General features: G+C 41.8%; 1 protein-coding gene across 2 annotated transcripts; it reads right to left on the minus strand.

Annotated features, from left to right (window-relative positions):
- Positions 1–3,072: 3,072 nt before the first annotated feature.
- On the minus strand, positions 3,073–17,843 carry ARRDC3 (arrestin domain containing 3). Of its 2 annotated transcripts, none has more exons than XM_040342110.1 (8): positions 17,373–17,843; positions 11,594–11,675; positions 11,108–11,255; positions 10,361–10,463; positions 9,923–10,179; positions 9,152–9,311; positions 8,693–8,844; positions 3,073–5,462 (listed from the first exon to the last, which is right to left on the minus strand). In XM_040342110.1, the coding sequence occupies exons 1-8, from the start codon at positions 17,650–17,652 to the stop codon at positions 5,406–5,408; spliced, it is 1,239 nt and encodes a 412-aa protein (XP_040198044.1). In that variant the 5' UTR covers positions 17,653–17,843; the 3' UTR covers positions 3,073–5,405. The 2 variants fall into 2 exon arrangements, with proteins under 2 accessions (XP_040198044.1, XP_040198050.1); XM_040342116.1 differs by lacking the exon at positions 17,373–17,843 and adding an exon at positions 14,881–15,029.
- Between the last annotated feature and the right edge of the window lie 754 nt (positions 17,844–18,597).

Raw genomic sequence — 18,597 nt, forward strand, 5'->3', positions numbered from 1 at the left:
ACCTGTTTAACCACTTGCTTATTGGGCACTTAAACCCCCCTCCTGCACAGACCAATTTTCAGCGCTGTCACACTTTGAATGACAATTGCGCGGTCATACAACACTGTACCCAAATTAATTTTTATCATTTTTCTCCCCACAAATAGAGCTTTCTTATGGTGGTAATTTTTCTCCTTCATTGATGTACACTGATGGGGCTGCACTGATAGGCACCGTTGGACTGCACTGACGGTCACTGAAAGGTGGCATTGACATGTGGCACCGATAGGTATTACTGGTAGGTGGCACTGATGCTCACTAGCAGGCGTTACTGGCAGCACAGAGGAGGCAGCTGTGCCTCCTTCCTCTTCGGGACCGATGTCCCTTTCACATAACAGCTGACAGCGTGAGGAGAAAAAAAGTAAATAAATAAAAAATTACCAGCTTTTATTTACAATCACTTGAACAGCTGTCATTAGCTGACAGTTGATCATGTGGTTAGGGTTGTTAACGACCCCTTACTCAGATCTGTGATCGCCCGAGTCTCAGCGACTCGGTGAGCGCACGCCAAGGGGAGGACGTCTATGGACGCCGTCACGGCATTTGGGGTCCGCGCTGTAGCCATCAATCGGTTATAGTGCGGGCGCCAAGTGGTGAAGCAGTTCCGTTTCAAGGGGGTTGCCTAGCCATCTGTTTAACCTTCCTGGCGGTATGATTATTTCAGAAAAAAGGTGCTGAAAGCAGTACCATTATTTGCAAGGAAATTTGGTGTTTTACATTGTAGGCCTGTAATTTTTAGGAATAACTCTCTTAAATCTGACCAAACAAGAGTCTAGTAGGCATCCCGGGTATGACATTTTTTTTAAAACAAAATTATAAAATTATAATATAATAAATTATAACAAATAATATAATTATAATAAAAATTATTCAATAATGTAATCAACTCAAAATCACTGAAATTTGCTCAGTTGCATTACTTTTATTTTTTTATGACGAATTTCCCCACAAATCGCTATCGCACAATTCTGCAAGTGATAATTTATTATCGCTGTTTTCTAGCTGATCTAAAACCATTTTTGACATAAAGGGACACTTTGGTTGCTATGGACAATCTACAGTTTGCAGGCAGAAAGAACAGTTTTTATTTTATAAAAGTACATGCAGGACACGGGGCAGACCACTAGGGACAAGGGGGGTGTGTATTTTTTTTTACATACAGTACTTTAATCTATAAGATTACAGTATACTGTATGTAAGGTGTTTGTTTACCTTTTTGAATTTGGCGCCGTTCCCCTCTCCCGTGCGTCGTAACGTCGCAGGGAACGGAGATCGGCGGCACACAGAGGCACTGTGTGAATCGATCGAGGTCCCGCTCGCTCAAACAGCACGGTAGCATCGCTGGATCCAGGGAAAAGGTAAGTAAATCACGCCTGTGGATTCAGCGAGGCGAGCCCGAGTCTGACTCGGGGTTACCGATCGCAGCACAAAAATTTAACCCCGAGTCAGACTCGGGAATACCGCCAGGGGGGTTAAAGGTCTTTCCGGTCCTCCTTTTTGGCCTAGACAGGATAGCACTCCTCTATTGTTCCTTTTAATTGGTCCTCACTCTAAGACCCCATGCCAGAATACACCACCCCACCCCCCCCCTCCAACATAAGACCACACAGGTTTATCTTGTTCTGCTGGTGAAAACCCTTAAGTATGTGGAAAACGTTTCTGGATAAAGAAGGCCTATGGGACAAGTCAAAAAGCAAGAGCTACTAAGGCTGTGTTATTGCAGAATTCTCCCCGCTGGTCTGGATCCATTAAGTCTGGATGTCCTAGCGTCTCCCCCTCCCCCCATATGCTTACTACCTGCTGCACTCAGCAGAGTCATGGCTACTTATCTAGTGAGATCACATCTCCACTCACACCATTTTAAAAAGGTTGCCTAGCTATTCATTATTTTTTTTTTCTAATTGGCAGTCAGTCATGAAAAGATCACTCATTGCATTTAGCATTTTCCCAACTGCTATGCACTAATGTTGGCCGAAGGTGGATTAAAGTAGAACTTTAGTCAGAAAATTAAAAAAAATGTACACTAGCCTCTCCCGACTGTGGGCAGCGGTCAAAATGTTCCTATCCTGAACACAATTCTTCTGTTTTCAGGAGTGGTAGGTTTACATAGACATTGAAACATAGGGAGTTATTTACTAAAGGCAAAGCTACTTTGCACTTGGAAGTGCAGTCACTGTAGATCTGAAAAAAAAAAAAAAAAATAATAAACAGTATTTTAGCTTGCACATGATTGGATAATAAAATCAGCAGAAATCTACACCTCAGATTTACAACTGCACTTCCAAGTGAACTTTCTGTGCAATTTCAAGTGAAGTTTGCATTTGTAGCGCAAAGTGGATTTGCCTTTCATAAATAACACCCATAGGCTTTTATGGAGTGGAGTTTAGGAGCTGCTAGTGTACACAAAGCCTTACTAGATCACTTCAGGCTGGCCCCTTTTTTGCAGATATAGCTATGCAAAACAGTAAAAGTGCCTATACCATTTCAAATCCAGTAACATACTGGGGGAGATTTACTAAAACTGGAGCACTCAGAATCTGGTGCAGCTTTGCATGATAGCCAATCAGCTGACTTCAGCTTGTTCATTTAGGCTTTGACAATAAAAACCTGAAAGCCGATTGGTTTTCATGCAAAACTGCACTAAATTCTGCACTCTGCGGTCTTAGTAAACCTCCCCCTGCCCATGCTCAGTTAATCTGTTTTTAAGCACTGTGCCAAATTTGAAGAGGCCGATCTGTTAACAGCCTACAGATTTACTGTTGTGCAGGGGCTCTGGGCTTCAGCAAAATGGCAGCCTCTGGCAAGAAGAAGCCAGGGCAATGCTGGAGGCAATTTACAGCGCACACAATTATAAATGTGGAATGTACATTTCTTGTTAAACATTATTTTTAGCAAGTTGTTGTGAGTAAATTTCCACTTTAACACAAGGAGCTCTGAACCACAGACCTTTGCGAATTGATTTTACAATCCACTTGATAGTTTAGATTAGCACTAGTGATACCAGAAGAAACAAAAAAACCCAGACAAGGTTATAAAAAAATGAACATGTTTTTATTTCTTTTAAAACAAGGAAGAACATTAGGAAAATTTAACATTTTCCACATAAAGTATGCTTTGAACTGGAGCCTACAATAACATTTTTCAGCACCAAAACAAAAACAAGTAAAACAAAAAATAGCCATAGATTAGTATCTATAAGCATACATGAAATATTGCACTTTGTTTTTTTTCTTTTCTAGAAATCTGGATTTAAATTTGTTTTGCTCCTAGTTAGGAAACCATCTTGAATACTGGACTACACATGAAAACTGACCAGTACAAAAAAAAAAAAAAAATAATGTCTCTAAACAACAGAGTAAATAAATATTTCCACAAAACTTTGCAGAAGTTTGAAGCTTTTTTTGATTTACCACATTTCATGCGATACAGTGCCAGTGGCCTCAACAATGCTAAATCTCACATACATTTGCAGTGGCTATAATATTGGTCTACCCTATATAGACATAACCTTTGCCTACTGATCTGCAGGCAATTAGGGATTGTTCCCACTTTTCAAAATCATGGAAAAATATATATGGAACAATAGTTTTGATCAAATGAATACAGGAAAGAAAACAAAAAACAAACGTATAATGCTTTAATGCAAAACTGATCAGCAGAGGATAAAATAAAACAAGGGTGTGTGGTGGTGGGGATTTGTCAAAACTACTGTCACTTCCTTTTAAAATCGGTATGTCAGATAGAGAAAACCAAACGTCAGATGAATCACTTAAAACGTGACTAATAAAAGTTGACTTCACTTTGGAAGTAATTTTTTTATAATTAAAAAAGGAAATACTTACTAAATTAATTAGTTTTCAAAAAAGGACACTTGCAAAAAGCATGGATCAATAAACTGATGTTACTTTACCACAATACATGGTTCATTTCCTCACTCGCTAGCCTATAGGCATTGGTACAAACTAGGCTGTACTTTAACTTTTCCATATTCGATCTCTCAAGTACAACTTGAGAGTTGTGTTAATGAGCCGATGTGAGCTTCCTGTTAGAACTTAAAGTGATGCAAAGTAAAAACAAAATGTCGTACATCAGCACTGGTTACTCATCTGCCTGGATTTCAGATTCTCTTAGTGAGTGCTCACGAGTTGGCTCTTCGTTGTATCTTACAGCACAAAGTCTATTAACACTGCTCACTAAATTGCATAAAAAAAAGGAATTACAAGCCCAGGTGCCCATTTCCTTCCACTAAAACGCCAATGTACTATTGACATGTTGAGTGCTTGTGCAGAACTACTGTTTTCTTGTGCGTCAAATTGCATTTAAACCAGTTGAGGGGACTATTAGAAAGAAGGAAAATGAAGGACTAGACAGAAAGACATTTCGCTTTTTTCTGTGCCTGTTATCAGCTAACACCACTCCATAAACTCCCTACGTGGTACGGTGCAACATAAAAAAGACACAAATAGCATTCCAAAGTTTGGCAAGTGATGATATCTCCTGAGATTAAGTGATTTGTAGGAAGTCTGTAACAAAAATCCTGCTTGGGGTGACAGTATAAAGGCAACATGTCTTTGAAAGAAACTAAAAAGGTGTACAATCTTGATGACAGTCTTGTGTACTTGCACCCTTTCTCCTTCTTTCTCTAACCCACTGGAATCGTTGCTATTCTAGAACAGTAGGCCCGCAAAACATAACAGCAACAAGGATTGGCGTGAAGGCATTAAATGTGTGTAAAGAAGATCCATTGCTGTATGCAAGCTGACGGTGATGCACATGCAGCCATACAGGACAGTACTAAGCATGTCAATATGCAGGTAGAGCCCAGGCTACAACCAAAAAAAAAAAAAAAAAAAAAAAAAAAGAAGAAGAAAATAAACCAACACAAACAACAACAAAACAAAAAAAAATATATAAAAAAAAAATAGTGCATTTGTCATTGTATAGTCTCTCAAAGCTTTCATGTGCTTCATGGTGTGAACAACACAACCAAGCAGAGAAGGAAAAGGAAAGCTGTAGTGATTCCAAGCTGCTCTACATACACACTGAAGGTGTGCAAATTTTCAGAGTGACAGAGGAATCCTGAACCTCTTTCACTGCGTGCTGAGCTTGCTTGACTGCGTGCTGTAGGAGCGCAGCATCTTCGTTGTGCCGACAGCAAGGCAGTCCAACTTCCGTTAAGTATGGAGCACAAAACGTGTTACAAAGCTGCAAGCGCCAAAATCATGACCACAGGTTGATTCAGTCTGCAACTTCCATGGCGAGACTCAGACTGCGTTTCTGGATAAGTGCGTCTCCATAATGGCTGCCAAATCTCACTGTTGGCAGTTCAGTTAGTCTCTCATCAGCTGAATATATATCAAATCCCTTCAGCGAGATGGACAGGAAGGATGGTCTTCAATGGGCTGATCTGGGTTTGGATCAACCTGTGGAGAACAAAGCATTTGGATCAACATACTATGGAATTAAATTTATCCATTGCCAGAAAAATTATGCAAAATAATGGTTAAGCATTAAAACATTTATACAGGTTGCTTTACATAGAATAGGAAGGATTCATAAATAGTGCACCAACAAGAAAATGTGTTGTTCTTCATAGCAACCAATCAGAATCCTTGTAATTTACAAACATGGTTGGAAACTGGGTGGCAAGAAAGGTTTCCTACAGCCCACTCTCCAAAAATAAGGCCTGTGTCCTATGTTTAGGAGGCAACATACTTACTAAACTTTTTGACTTGCATTCGAAGGTGAAGAGTGTTATTTATACAGTTGTATTAGTTTCCACCTCACTTTCTGCATGTATTGTGATAACTTTTGAGGTTGATATCTTTTGGTAACCATAAAAGGGTTGAGTTGTGTTTGTGACTTATAGGGGGGGGGGGGGGGGGGGTCCCTGCAATTACTCACTGCTCCATGATGTTTGCAACCTTCCTCGCGGGTCTCAATGTCTCCAGCCGGCAAGGGCATGATTGAACTCCCCCACATGTGCATGGGAGGCAATTCATTTGGCAATGGAGCATCCAAAGTGTACAATGACTTGCACATGTGCAGCTCTGTGTACATTCTAAAGAAGAAGATTGTCAACAGGCAGAAAAGTAGAGATCCTGCCTGCTCACAAATTTTTATTTGTTCACTTTAGTTCCACTTTTAGTAAGGTCTACCTGACAACATCTATCAAAATAAATATGCAATCATTTACTTTTCATATATACTGTATTTATCAGCGTATAACACGCACCCTAACTTTAAGAGGGAAAACCTTCCACATCCCCCTGCGTATAACACGCAAGCACAGTTTACCTTCTATTTTCAGGGTAAAAAATGTGAGTGTTATATATATATATATATATACACACACTTTTTTTTTTTACACACACAAATACAAAGATGTACATAACAAATCTTTTCTACAAGTTCACATTTTAAACATGTCCTTTTCTATGCATTGCTTCTTATGGATGTATATGGGGTGGCAATAATTCCTCCTGACTTCCTGTCTAAGTAGAGGCAGGAGACATATGTTTCCTGACTTACATTATTGACTTACTAAAAATAAAAATAATAAAAAAAAAAGTACAAAAAAAAGAGGAGGAGAGAAGGAGTTGCCAGCTAATGCAGTGGGGTCTCAATCCATACACTTTGGAGTTGATTTACCCAAGCTGGTGCATGCAAAATCTATTGCAACTATACATGGTAGCCAATTAGCTTCTAACTTCAGATTGTTAAATTAAGCTGACAAAAAAAGTTTTAGCAAATCAACCCCTAGATGACCAAAAGTATACGGACACCCCTCCAAAATTCTTTCAAATACATTTTTATAACTAAAAAGTAGAGCGAGCAAACTCAAAAGCTGTAATACAGTAAAAGACCAAATGGTGTACAATCAGCATAAAGGAACGCAATGTGAAGACAAGTCATCACAGATGAAAGGATTAAGACTACAACATTTTTATATGTAACAATTTCCAGTGAAGGATACTGTTCCTGCTACAGAGTACAAAGCTTTTTTAAGGCGAATGCATGCTTCCATCCTTTTGGCAAAAGTATTTTCGGTTCCAGCATGACTGCACCCCTGTGCACAGAGCCACGCCCATAAAGACATTGACTGAGGATTCTGGAGTAGAGAAACTCAAGTATCCCACATACAGCCTTGACCTCAACACATTTAGGATGAATTGAAACTCTGATTGCAATCCAGGTCTTCTTATGCAGCATCAGTACTTGACTTAACAAAAGCACTTTTAGCTGAATGGGTAAAACTCCCACAGAAACATTCTTGTGGGAAGTCTTCCCAGATGAGTATGGGCAACTCCATATTCATTACTCATTTAAAAATAGGATGTCCAACAAGTGCATACAGTATATCTGAAGGTCTAGTGTCCCCAAACATTTGGTCATATTGGGGCAATTTACTAAAACTGGAGGACTCTGAATGTGGCGCAGCTGTGCATTGTAGCCAATCAGCTTGTTCAATTAAGCTTTCTTTGATAAAAAAAAAACTGGAAGCCGATTAGTTACCATGCGCAGCTGCACCAGATTGAGTTTTTTCCGGTTTTAGTAAATGACAACTTCTTTACTCCGATTTAGATTTATTTATTTTTGTTACTCAGCGCTCTTAGATGTGCATGTTAAATACTTTGTGGAAGATGATTTGAAACAATCTTTAGACCCCTTTCACATTGAGGCGTTTTTCATGCGGTACAGCGCTAAAAATAGCGCTGCTATACCGCATGAAAAAATCATGCCCTGCAGGCTTCAATGTGAAAGCCCGAAGGCTTTCACACTGAAGCGGTGCGGTAGCAGGACCGTTCTAAAAGTCCTGCTAGCCTCATCTTTGGAGCGGTATAGGAGCGGGGTGTTAAACCTTTTTCGGCCGCTAGCTGGGGTTAAAACCTCACCGCTAGCGCCCGAATATAGCGGTAAATACGACGGTATAGCGGCGCTAAAAATAGCACAGCTATACCGTCACTGCACCTCCGCTGCCCAATGTGAAAGCAGCCTTAATGCTCATGTATTTTTGTCTTTTAACAGAAAGTGCCAAACGCAACACTGGTTATTATGCAGTATTTTCCCGGTCTGTTGAACTGAAATGTATTAAAATGTTGTGCCCTCACACAGTTCACTGTATACATCTGAACTTCAGAAAGCATCCACTACCCTTTCAAACAGTATTTTATGAATAGATAAATTTGGGTTAGTTATAAAAACCTCCATACAGATTATGCTGCTCAACTGTAATCTTAGGCTCTGAATTACCGTAATCTCTCTGTAACACATGGAGGGGGACTGGCTCTTTTGAACTGGTCATTGTGCTGGCATTCCTTCTATGCTTACAAAACAAAAAGCTACTTGTATTGTGTAATTTGGATTGTGACATTCTCATTATGGTCGCGGAGCTAGTGGGATGTCGGTCATGTGATACGAAAGTCAACAAGTCAATAGCTAGTCCCCTTAAACAAGGGCTTCATTAACAATCATTTTGTGGCATTAAATAAAATGTATTTTTAATCTGCTCTTAATGCAAGGAAAGAGTTTAATTCTAGTGGGCTGCTGGAACTTGAAAAAAGAATGATTCACAACCCCAGAACAAAAGAATCGGTGGCATATACAATAAGAGAATAAACACATTTATTGCTTCCCAGAAGAATATGCTTACCTCTGAGTAGAGAGGAGGAGGCAAGTAACGAAATTCTTGGATATATGCAAAAAGTGGTCCTTGAAGTGCCAACTCAAAATTATCACAAATATTTGATGATAAAAGATTTTGTCTCTGCTCTTCTGTGACAATTTCAGCATAGCTAGGGGGTGCTGGAACAAAAGAACACAAATTTAAGAAAATTCCCAAAAAATAAAAAAGTAAAAGAGAATGTATAATAAAGAGCACCTATGGAAGTTAGTTTTAGGTGTTTGCTACTTTTAAACCTCAGCGTTGAGCTAAGAACATGCAATAGAACAGTTGCATTTACATTCTGGACCTTATGCAACAATACTGCATGACCATGTACATGCTTGTGGCCAAAGAACAGCACGTGAAAGAATTTGATGCATTGCAACATCTGGCAGAAGAGAAAAAATAAAAAATAAATAAAAAAGGTACACAGAATTGGGAAATTACCTTCAGGTCGTTCAGGTAGGACAAAGCCCAGCCAATTGTTCATGCTGTACTGACTGCTAACACTTGATGTCCGGCTGCCAAATGGATGCAAGGGAATTGTTCCAATGACTAGCGGTAAATTAAGGAATAAGTCCATTGCGCCTGGAATATCCACATATACCTAAAAGTTAAAGAGGAAATCAACTTAATAGCAAGAAAACATGTCCATTATACTTTTTTTGGCTTCCATTTTATGATTATATTTATTTGGCTTCTGTTATATCCTGTAAACTAAAACATTCATACTTAAGCTATACGTGGTTATTGTTCTTAGGATTTTCCAGTCTACAGCTTTTAAAATATGTCCACTATAGACACACTGTGGGAATTATTTCCACCGCATACACAGGCCAGTAATCAGATCAGACTAAATCTGCCCAAGTGTTTGGTTAGTTTTAAGCATTTATTCCAAATTTATATAGTAGATATAGCTTATAAAAAAGTTGATGGGAACAAAGATCTATGAAAAAGGAACTTACATATTTCAATAGCACTAATACTGCAACCATTTTAGGTTTGTTTATTTTGTTTTCCTCAGTAATAGTATTTGGCCAAAATGCAGCTAAGTAAATGTAATATCAAACGTCCACAAACCAACATTTTTCATTGTAAGACTATTTCCTGCTAATGTCTGCTGTACTGACTGGATTGTAGTTACATGGAGGGCCACTAAAGCCACAATAAATATTATTAGGCATTTGGAAGCCATGAGTGCCATTTTGTCCAACGTACCATGAGAGAATATTCCACACGGATTATGCTGCAGTCGATGATGGAAGGGGAGACGGGAGGGATTTTAAGCTGCTTGCCATTCCAGGTCTCCGTTTTTCCAGAAGATAGGGACTCTCCTCGTAAATTGGCAACAAGTTGTTTCACCTCTTTCATTTTCCCTTTGGCATAGAAAGTCTGTGTCTGATATATGGCTGCCTTAGGTACAACCATCCGGGAAGAACAATTCTCAATCTCTGCGAAGATTTGAATTGATTCACCTTCAAGAAGATAAAAATGAGCTTTAGAGGGTTTGCAGTACCAGCCTGAGAGAATTTTTTTTTATCTAAAACCAATACATAATTGACTATAACTCATCATATGCCAATCTAACTTCCTAAAGCCAAACCAATGCCCAGCAAAAATAAAATACACATTTCTACATAAAGTAAATATATTTACCTGGTGTATAGCCCTTCCTTTCAATTTTGGCACTTAAGGATATTGGACCTGAGGTACAAAACCAACAACACAACGTTTTCTCTTTTGTGCCTGCTTGTGGTGACTGCAAAAGAAAGAAAAAAATATATACATTATTATAAATCCTAAATGTATAAAGCAGAGCCAACAAATAAATTAAGCTATCCTGTCTAGTGCTTGCGGCCTACAAAGCCATTTTGTTAGTTGAACCAATGTAGAATGCAGTCTGCTGTGTTTTTAAGAAACTGCAATCTCTGACACATGCCAGCTAAATGCCCATGAAGCCTGACTAAGTTTTATAAGATACTTGTGAATTTATAAAGCTGCATTTCAATGGTCTTGGAAAAGTTTAGAAAGCAGCTACCGCCATAGCCTAAAGATCATGAAAATTCATAACATACTCAAGATGCTCTGTGCTGGAGGTTGCCAATGTATAAATTATTCATCCAGCTCATACAAATGGTCAAGTGATTAATAACTGGCCAGCCAAACTTACAGCAGATGCCATGTTTGCTATGGTTATGAAAGCAGTATGCAGATTAGTTATAATAGCAAATATTGTTATAATTGCTGCTGAAATTAGTGCAAATTGTACAGTCAGAAAATATAGATTTCTAGCTGAAGTAAACGTCTAATGACAAATAATCTAACGTCCACTGGCGTTTATCACGCATAAAAAAATCTCCTTTTATAAAAAAGAAACAAATATATATATATATTATGTCTTACCAATAATGAAGGAGTGTTGATATCTATATGCTCAAACACGGTGAATTCCTTCTTTAATTTTACTGGTAGCAGCCAGGCTCTGTGCAATTCTGCTTTCACCCAATACCGTACACTACCGTGTCTCCCTTCAAATGAGGTAGCAAGTGGTCTGTACAAAAGAGGAAGGCAAAATTAGTGACGGTGCTTCAGTCAGGGAACATTAAAATCCAGCTTGGTGCTGGTTCATGCAAAGCATGTTTAGTAGACAAAGCCACATAGGCAGGTGTTTTTAGGTAAAGGGTCTTAATTGTGTACATTAGAATGTACATTGTCATTGAACTGACAAAAGCAGGACTTCTGAAAAGATATAGGACAAAGGCAGGTGTAGACCTGTGTCATAAAACTAATATGTGGTGGCATTATCCCTCATAGTACGTGTAGGGCAGGTCAATATACTACTGCTAGGGAGTGGTGTAGTCCAACAAAAGACCGTTAGAAGATACTTACGTCTGTGGAAGCTCGAAACTAAATGCATATTCATGGCGTCCTGAAGTAATAGTGGTCAGTCCTTCTTCTGAGTTATCATCATCTGAAAGAAAAAGAAAATACCTTTAATATTTCCATTTACCTCAAACGTGTTTGTTCAGTTCGACAACATTTACTGCAAATTTACCAAAGGCTGCAAGCCATTTTTATATTCAATAAAGCATTTGCGACACATTATGGCTGCATTAGAAAGTCCTGTGCCAGATTCATGGAAGCTGTGACTTTGTTACACATGCAAACTACCAAGATTGGTTGCAAACACTTTTAGTGTGGCACTATGGATGCAACAAATTCATTAACAAATACCTGCCATGTCATTGAAGAAATGTGGGAGCTACATGTCGGTGATACAAGGTGGAGGTAAATAGGTCTCTTCCATGATGAATAAATTGTGTCTCAGAAATGTTTTGTCTGAGGTAAATCTGCAATTGTTCTTAATTAAGAAATACTGCCATTTCGGTGATACAAGGTGGAGGTACATAGATCCTCTTCCAGGTTGAATATTATGTGTAGCATGTGTAGGCATTGTGTCGCAGACCAAATTTTTGTCTAAGGTAAATGTGCAATTATTTTCTATACACCTTACTGCGACAAATTCACCATGTCAGTGACACAAGGTGGAGGTACATAGGGCCTCTTCTATGTTGAATAAATTGTGTCAGACAGAATTTTGTCTGAGGTAAATCTGCAATGAATTCATATACACCTTACTGCGACAAATTCATCAAGAGACACCACCGTGATACAAGGTGAGGGTGCATAAGGCTTCACCCATGTTGAATACATTTGTGTCACACATGTAGGTATTGTGCCCTAGACAAAATATTGTTTGAGGTAAATCTGCAACCGATTTCTATACCCCTTAAAAACGTGAATGTCGCAAAGTTGTGCCATTTGTTGCAAAGACAGGGGACAGATTCCTAACGAGTCTCTTTGACGTGTTTTATCAATTCCAGGGAAAGGCACAGAATGGGTTTGTTAACCGATGCTTTTTCATCGAGGATATGAAGCAACGCACAATGCATGAAGTGTTGTAAAACTATTTCATTATTTCACAATGTACTTGAATTTTTTTTTTTTTTTAATCATAAAATCTTCTGAACCAGATTTCATTGCTTAACGAACGAGCTAAACTGGCAGAGAGAGAGAGAACAATGCAATTAACCAGCCAACAATAAAACCCAGGCCATGGCTTTGAGGTCACACCCCAGTCATGGAATGGAGATATTCAGGACCTATTTGCAGTAAACAATATGACCTTCCCATGTTATCGTGGTCAATTCAGGGCACATCGTTCATCTCATTTTGGGTGTGTGAAGTATAGGGGAGAAAAGGCAGCCTAGCAAGTCAAGAAAAATGGGAGGAAAATATATACAAAAATAATAAAAATGTAAAAAAGGATTACATGCTTCTATATTTAATGTAATTGAGGTCTAAACCAACGACTGTAGCAGGATCACCAAAGAGAAGGCTCATGATCCGACCACAAAGACCACGTAGCGTAGGAATGTGTCACGGTATATTCTTATTTATATTTTATTTTCTCTGTAAAGCTACAATGTGTTCTTTATATTAAAACCCAGCTTCTTCTTTTCCCCTTCTCTGCTGCAAAGTTTTTTTTCTTCATGCCAGCTCAGCAATCTCCTGGAAAAGAGCACTAGCGGCTGTACAGTGTGGTAAACAAGTGCTGAGCTGTCAATCACAGACAGACTCTAGCAGGAGAGGACCGGCCTGAACCGGTGCAAGCAGATCCTCAGCCAGTCCCTCATATGCATAGACATGACGTAGCTGGATGGAGAGATGGCGGAGCACAACCTAGCCTGCTGCTTCTGCCGCCGCCTACTCCTTTCCCAGGCTTTCCGCCCCCTTCTTCCGGGTGTAGTAGGGACCATGCTGGGTGCTCAGCCACAGGCAATGTGCTGCTGAGCCCCATGGCTACAAATTCCTCGAAATTTTTCGCCACGCTTTTGTCTGTTGCCCAGGGAAATCCTAGTGACATTAGTCATTTTAAACAGACAAGGCTTGATTTAGTAAAAGGAAGTAGAACGGAAGTGGAGGAAAGGGAAAAATTCACATTGCAAAGAATACCTAATCACCTTAAAAAAAAAAAAAAAAAAAAATGATTTTTGCTAGCACGTGATTGGATGCAAAAGGTCAGCACAACTTTACCTCATTCACTAAGCTAAGGGAAAATTCACATTGCAAAGAATAATGAATCATTCAAAAAAATAAGGATTTTTGCTTGCACATGATCAAAGTCAGAACAGCATCACCTCATTCACTATGCTATATGAAAAGTCATGAACACCCTAAACAATTTTAGTAAATCAGCCCTGGCCAGGGGAAGGGGTTGTGGGGGGTAGCTATTTATAAACCTTCCAGGATTTTAGAATGTTGCCCCTTGAAACTGTCAGGTCGTGTCTATATCTGGCAAACTACTAATTGGGTAACAGGGACTGTAAAGCCCAGAAATGTGCACCTCTTTAATACACACTATATATATATATATATATATATACACACACACACACATATACACACACACACATACACACACACAAACACATATAATTTTTTTTTCTAGTTAGCCATGTGCTCACTGCTAGTCTCCAGGTGCAAGATATCCAACTTTCAGGCCAGGTTCACACAGACAGGGGGAATTTCACTCGCGCCATTTCATTCCCGCATGTCAGTCTGACTTCAGGGACATATAGGTGGGTTTCTGCACAGATGTCTATGGAAATCGCACCCCAAAGTCGCCAAAAGTACTACAGAAAATACTTTTGGGGATCGGTGAGGAGCAGTAAATGCAGCGTTGCACCGATTTAGGCAATGCCATTGCCAGCAATTGGCATGCAATTTGACATGTCAATGTGAACCAGGGCGAAAGGGCACACCATTCCCTTACAAGATACCAAACTCTGTGGCACCAGGTGAGTTTAATTATCACCAGAACCTGTGTAATTAATACGCGTTTGGTTTTAAAAGGGATGTGGTGGTAACCCTATGTGTATGGTATATGACTGGCACAGGGAACGCTGCACCTTCTGCCAGGCCTTGCTGGGACTTGTAGTTCAATTGATTTCTGCTACAGTTTTCTCATTAGAGAATACAGGTCTAAACACAATTCCATAGCCTTTTTTTTTTTTTAAATAACGACATTTTATACACAAACTGCATTGTAACAGACAACACAGACAGCTAGATCCTGAGCATGGTGACTTGTTGCAGTGCTGGGTGACTTTTACTGTAAAAGGAGTATATAACTTGGTGTCCCCAGGACAGGAAGTGCCATGCGGTACCCTCCCCCAGCCCTCTTGTGTACCATATATAGGACTCTTCCCCCATTACAGGACACGCTGCCTTCTAGAACACTGTGCAGAGCAGCACACGGGTTAACCAGGCTACACAACCATGGGCCACGCCCACTTCCTTCCACCTGTTCCCCTAAGCAACAGGGGCGAACCAATCAGAAAACGTTGCCATCTCCTTGGCAACAGCCAAACAAAAGCTCATCCACCAATAAGCGGAGGGCTGGGTACGGTTTGGCTCCCCCCCCTCCCAGAAAATACCAAGCTTGTGTGAGAGTCGCCTGCCCGAGCTGCACGTAACCGGAGAGCAGCCACATTAACCCCGTCACTGCCACAGACTACAGCTGGTCTATGGCTCCAGGAGAAGCCTGTATAGCGCTAACCTGTGCGGTGGTGATCACTGATCTGTATTCCAACACATCTCAGCCGCTCATACACAGACCATGTTTTATCCCAGCACACACCATCATCTGCCCCATATTAGTTATTGCAGTACAGGACAAAGAGGCAATGGCTGGAATATGACTGGCCACGGACCCAGCCACTGATCAGCACAAGCCCAGCCAGTGATCAGGGTGTAGATGGCATCTGTGGCTGCATTTCTCTGATCTCTATATGTATGTGTGCCATTCTCTCCTGGAAGATATGAAGTCATCGGCACCACCTGACCGCAGAGCAGCCAATGGGCGGCGTGCAGAGGAGGTTCCCCCTCCCACTCCCAGCTCTCTCCACTGACACCACTAGCCCAAAACAGGATTGAACCGCTTCTAACAAAGGCAGCCTGAAACTTCAGAAAAACAAGATGATTCCTACCCCCCCACCCCCTCCTTCCTTCCTTCCCATCTAATGACTGTAGGCTATGGGATACCAGCCTGCACCCAGCACCATATTGGGGGGGGGGGGGGGGGGGGGGGGTCCATTACCAGTATACAGCACATACACCTACTATACAAAGTTATGATGGAGATCAGGTGAGATCCACATTGCTTCATCACCTGGACACAGATCTGCATGCATGCATTGCTGCAATAACAGCCATACATTGTATTGTAACCAATCGATCCAGCAAACAATTGTGGGGGGGGGGGGGTACTATTATACGACCCCACCTGCAAAAGTTGTGATAGAAATGATCAGATGTGCTTCTTATATCCTGATCACCTGGGCACAGATCTGCCTGCCATGTTGTAAAAACCATCTATACATCGTATTGTAACCAATTGATCCTGGGGGGGGGGGGTCTAGTATTATACAACCCCCACCTGTAAAGGTTATCATGGAGATGATTAGATCAGATGTGCTCCTTGCAGTCTGATCACACAGATCTGCATGCCATGCTGCAACAGCATCTATACAGTGTAGTCAATTGATCCTGTACAGACTGGGGGAGCATCTACCATCATACAGCCCCCCCCCCACAGAAGTTATAATGGAGATGATCAGGGGGGGGGGGGGCTTCTTGTATCCTGATCACACAAGATCTGCCTGCCATAACATCTATACATTGTATTGAATCCAATTGATCCTGCACACATTGGGGGTATCTACCATCATACAACCCCCACAGAAGTTATAATGAAGATAATGGGGGGGGGGGTGCTTTTTTGTATCCTGATCACACAAGATGTGCCTACCATAACATCTATACATTGGATCCAATCAATCCTGCACAGATTGGGGGGGGGGGGCATCTACTGTTATACGACCCCCCACCAACAAAAGTTATGATGGAAATGATCAGACGTGCTCTTTGCAGTCTGATCACATAGATCTGCATGCCCATTCACCCATCACCCCAGCAGTATAGTATTAGGGGGTCCATCATCTACCATTATGCAGCACACAGCTACCACAGAAGTTACAATAGAGATGATGAGATGTGCTCCTTCTAGTCTCATCCCATATAGATACATTTCTTGCTGCAACAACATGTATACATTGTAAGCAATGCACCCCAGCAGTATTGGGGGGGGGGGGTCTGCCATTATGCAGCACACACACCCACAAAAGTTATGCTGGAGATGATTAGGGCTCCTTCCATTCTGAGCTCATAGGTACATGGCATGCTGTAATAAGAAGCAGACATTGGAAGCCATGCACCCCAGCAATATTGGGGCTCACCTACAGAAGTTAATATGGAGATGGGCACACAGATCTACATAACATGTCCCCAACCCATAACCCCTTTCTAGCAGTACTGCCCCCCCCCCCCCCCATATCATAGAGAAGTTGTGCAGTGCATGGGGAGCACATCTGATGTCATTAGTAATGGGGAGTATTGGGGTACAGGGAGCACATCTGATGTCATAGGAAGTAATAGGGAGTATTGGGGTACAGGGAGCACATCTGATGTCATTAGTAATAGGGAGTATTGGGGGTGCAGGGAGCACATCTGATGTCATAGGAAGTAATGGGGTGCAGGGACTGACCTCTCTCGTGTCCGATGAGGATGTCTTTGTGGTTGAAGTATTCCACCTCCTCGGTGTAGTTCTGGGTGTAGGCAGTATTAGATCCCGCATTCCTGGACTCCGTCCACCGGACTTTGGCGTGTCCCCGGGCATAGATCTTCAGAGACTTCACCCGGATTTCCCCGGTCACCTCCAGATTCACCTTCCCTGAGACGGTGTCCCCGCTGGAATAGACGGGGACATGGCTGCCGTTCAGACAGTCGTAGCTTATGGTCAGACTCTTCACCTTTCCCAGCACCATGATTGGAAGGATGTATAAAAAAAAGAGATGTGACGGTGAATGGACCTCGAGGATCTCATACAGAGTATTGCACTGGTTGGGGTGGGGGATTGGGGAGCCTTGTAGTAAGGCAGGATCAGTGCAGTCCGGTCATTGGGGGAGCGGGGTGTGCTCTTCTCTATGGTCTCTCTACAAAGACGGCTGTCTGCAGTGTGCCGGCTCACTTTATCAACAGCTTTGTGAAAAACAAGCTCACTGCGCATGCTCCCCTTCCTCTGACACCTCTCCCTCACTCCTCCTCATAGCCTGTGCTCTAACAGCCCCTTCTCCCAGAAAACTTTATAGGACGTGCCCTGGGTTTTTGCTGCTGTTTATTCAGCAATTGCAGATTCCCCAGGCTGGCTGTGCAGTCATACATGGCTTCATGTCTGTAGAGGAAGGGAGAAGTCTACAATGCAGCAGAGACGATGGGGAAAGGGCAGCCTTTGTATGATGTGCCATATCCCTGGGAACATCCACCTACTAAGGTCTCAGGCGAGAAGGCCCATGTGGCCCCTGAGAACCCCACCTGTAATCTTTCTGGCCCCTTAGCACCTCACCTGCAATGCTCCCTTGACCCTGAGCTCCCCTCTTGCAACCCCCCCCTGGCCCATGCAGCCCCCAAACCACCACATGCAATCCCTGTGGCCCCTGAGCCCCACACCTGCAAATCTCCCTGGCCCATGTGGCTTTCGAGAACCCCACCTGCAATCCTTTCTGGCTCCTCAGCGCCTCACCTGCAACATTTTTCCTGGCCCCTGAGCTCACCTCCTGCAATCCCTCCTGGCCCATGCGGCCTCCAAACCCCCACCTGCAATCCCCGTGGCCCCTGAGCCCCACACCTGCAAATCTCCCTGGCCCATGTGGCCACTGAGCCCCCCACCTGCAGTCCTTCCTAGCCCCTGAGCCTCCCTTCTGCATTCCCCT

Source organism: Rana temporaria, chromosome 1, assembly GCF_905171775.1.
Source record: "Rana temporaria chromosome 1, aRanTem1.1, whole genome shotgun sequence".
Lineage (NCBI taxonomy): Eukaryota > Metazoa > Chordata > Amphibia > Anura > Ranidae > Rana > Rana temporaria.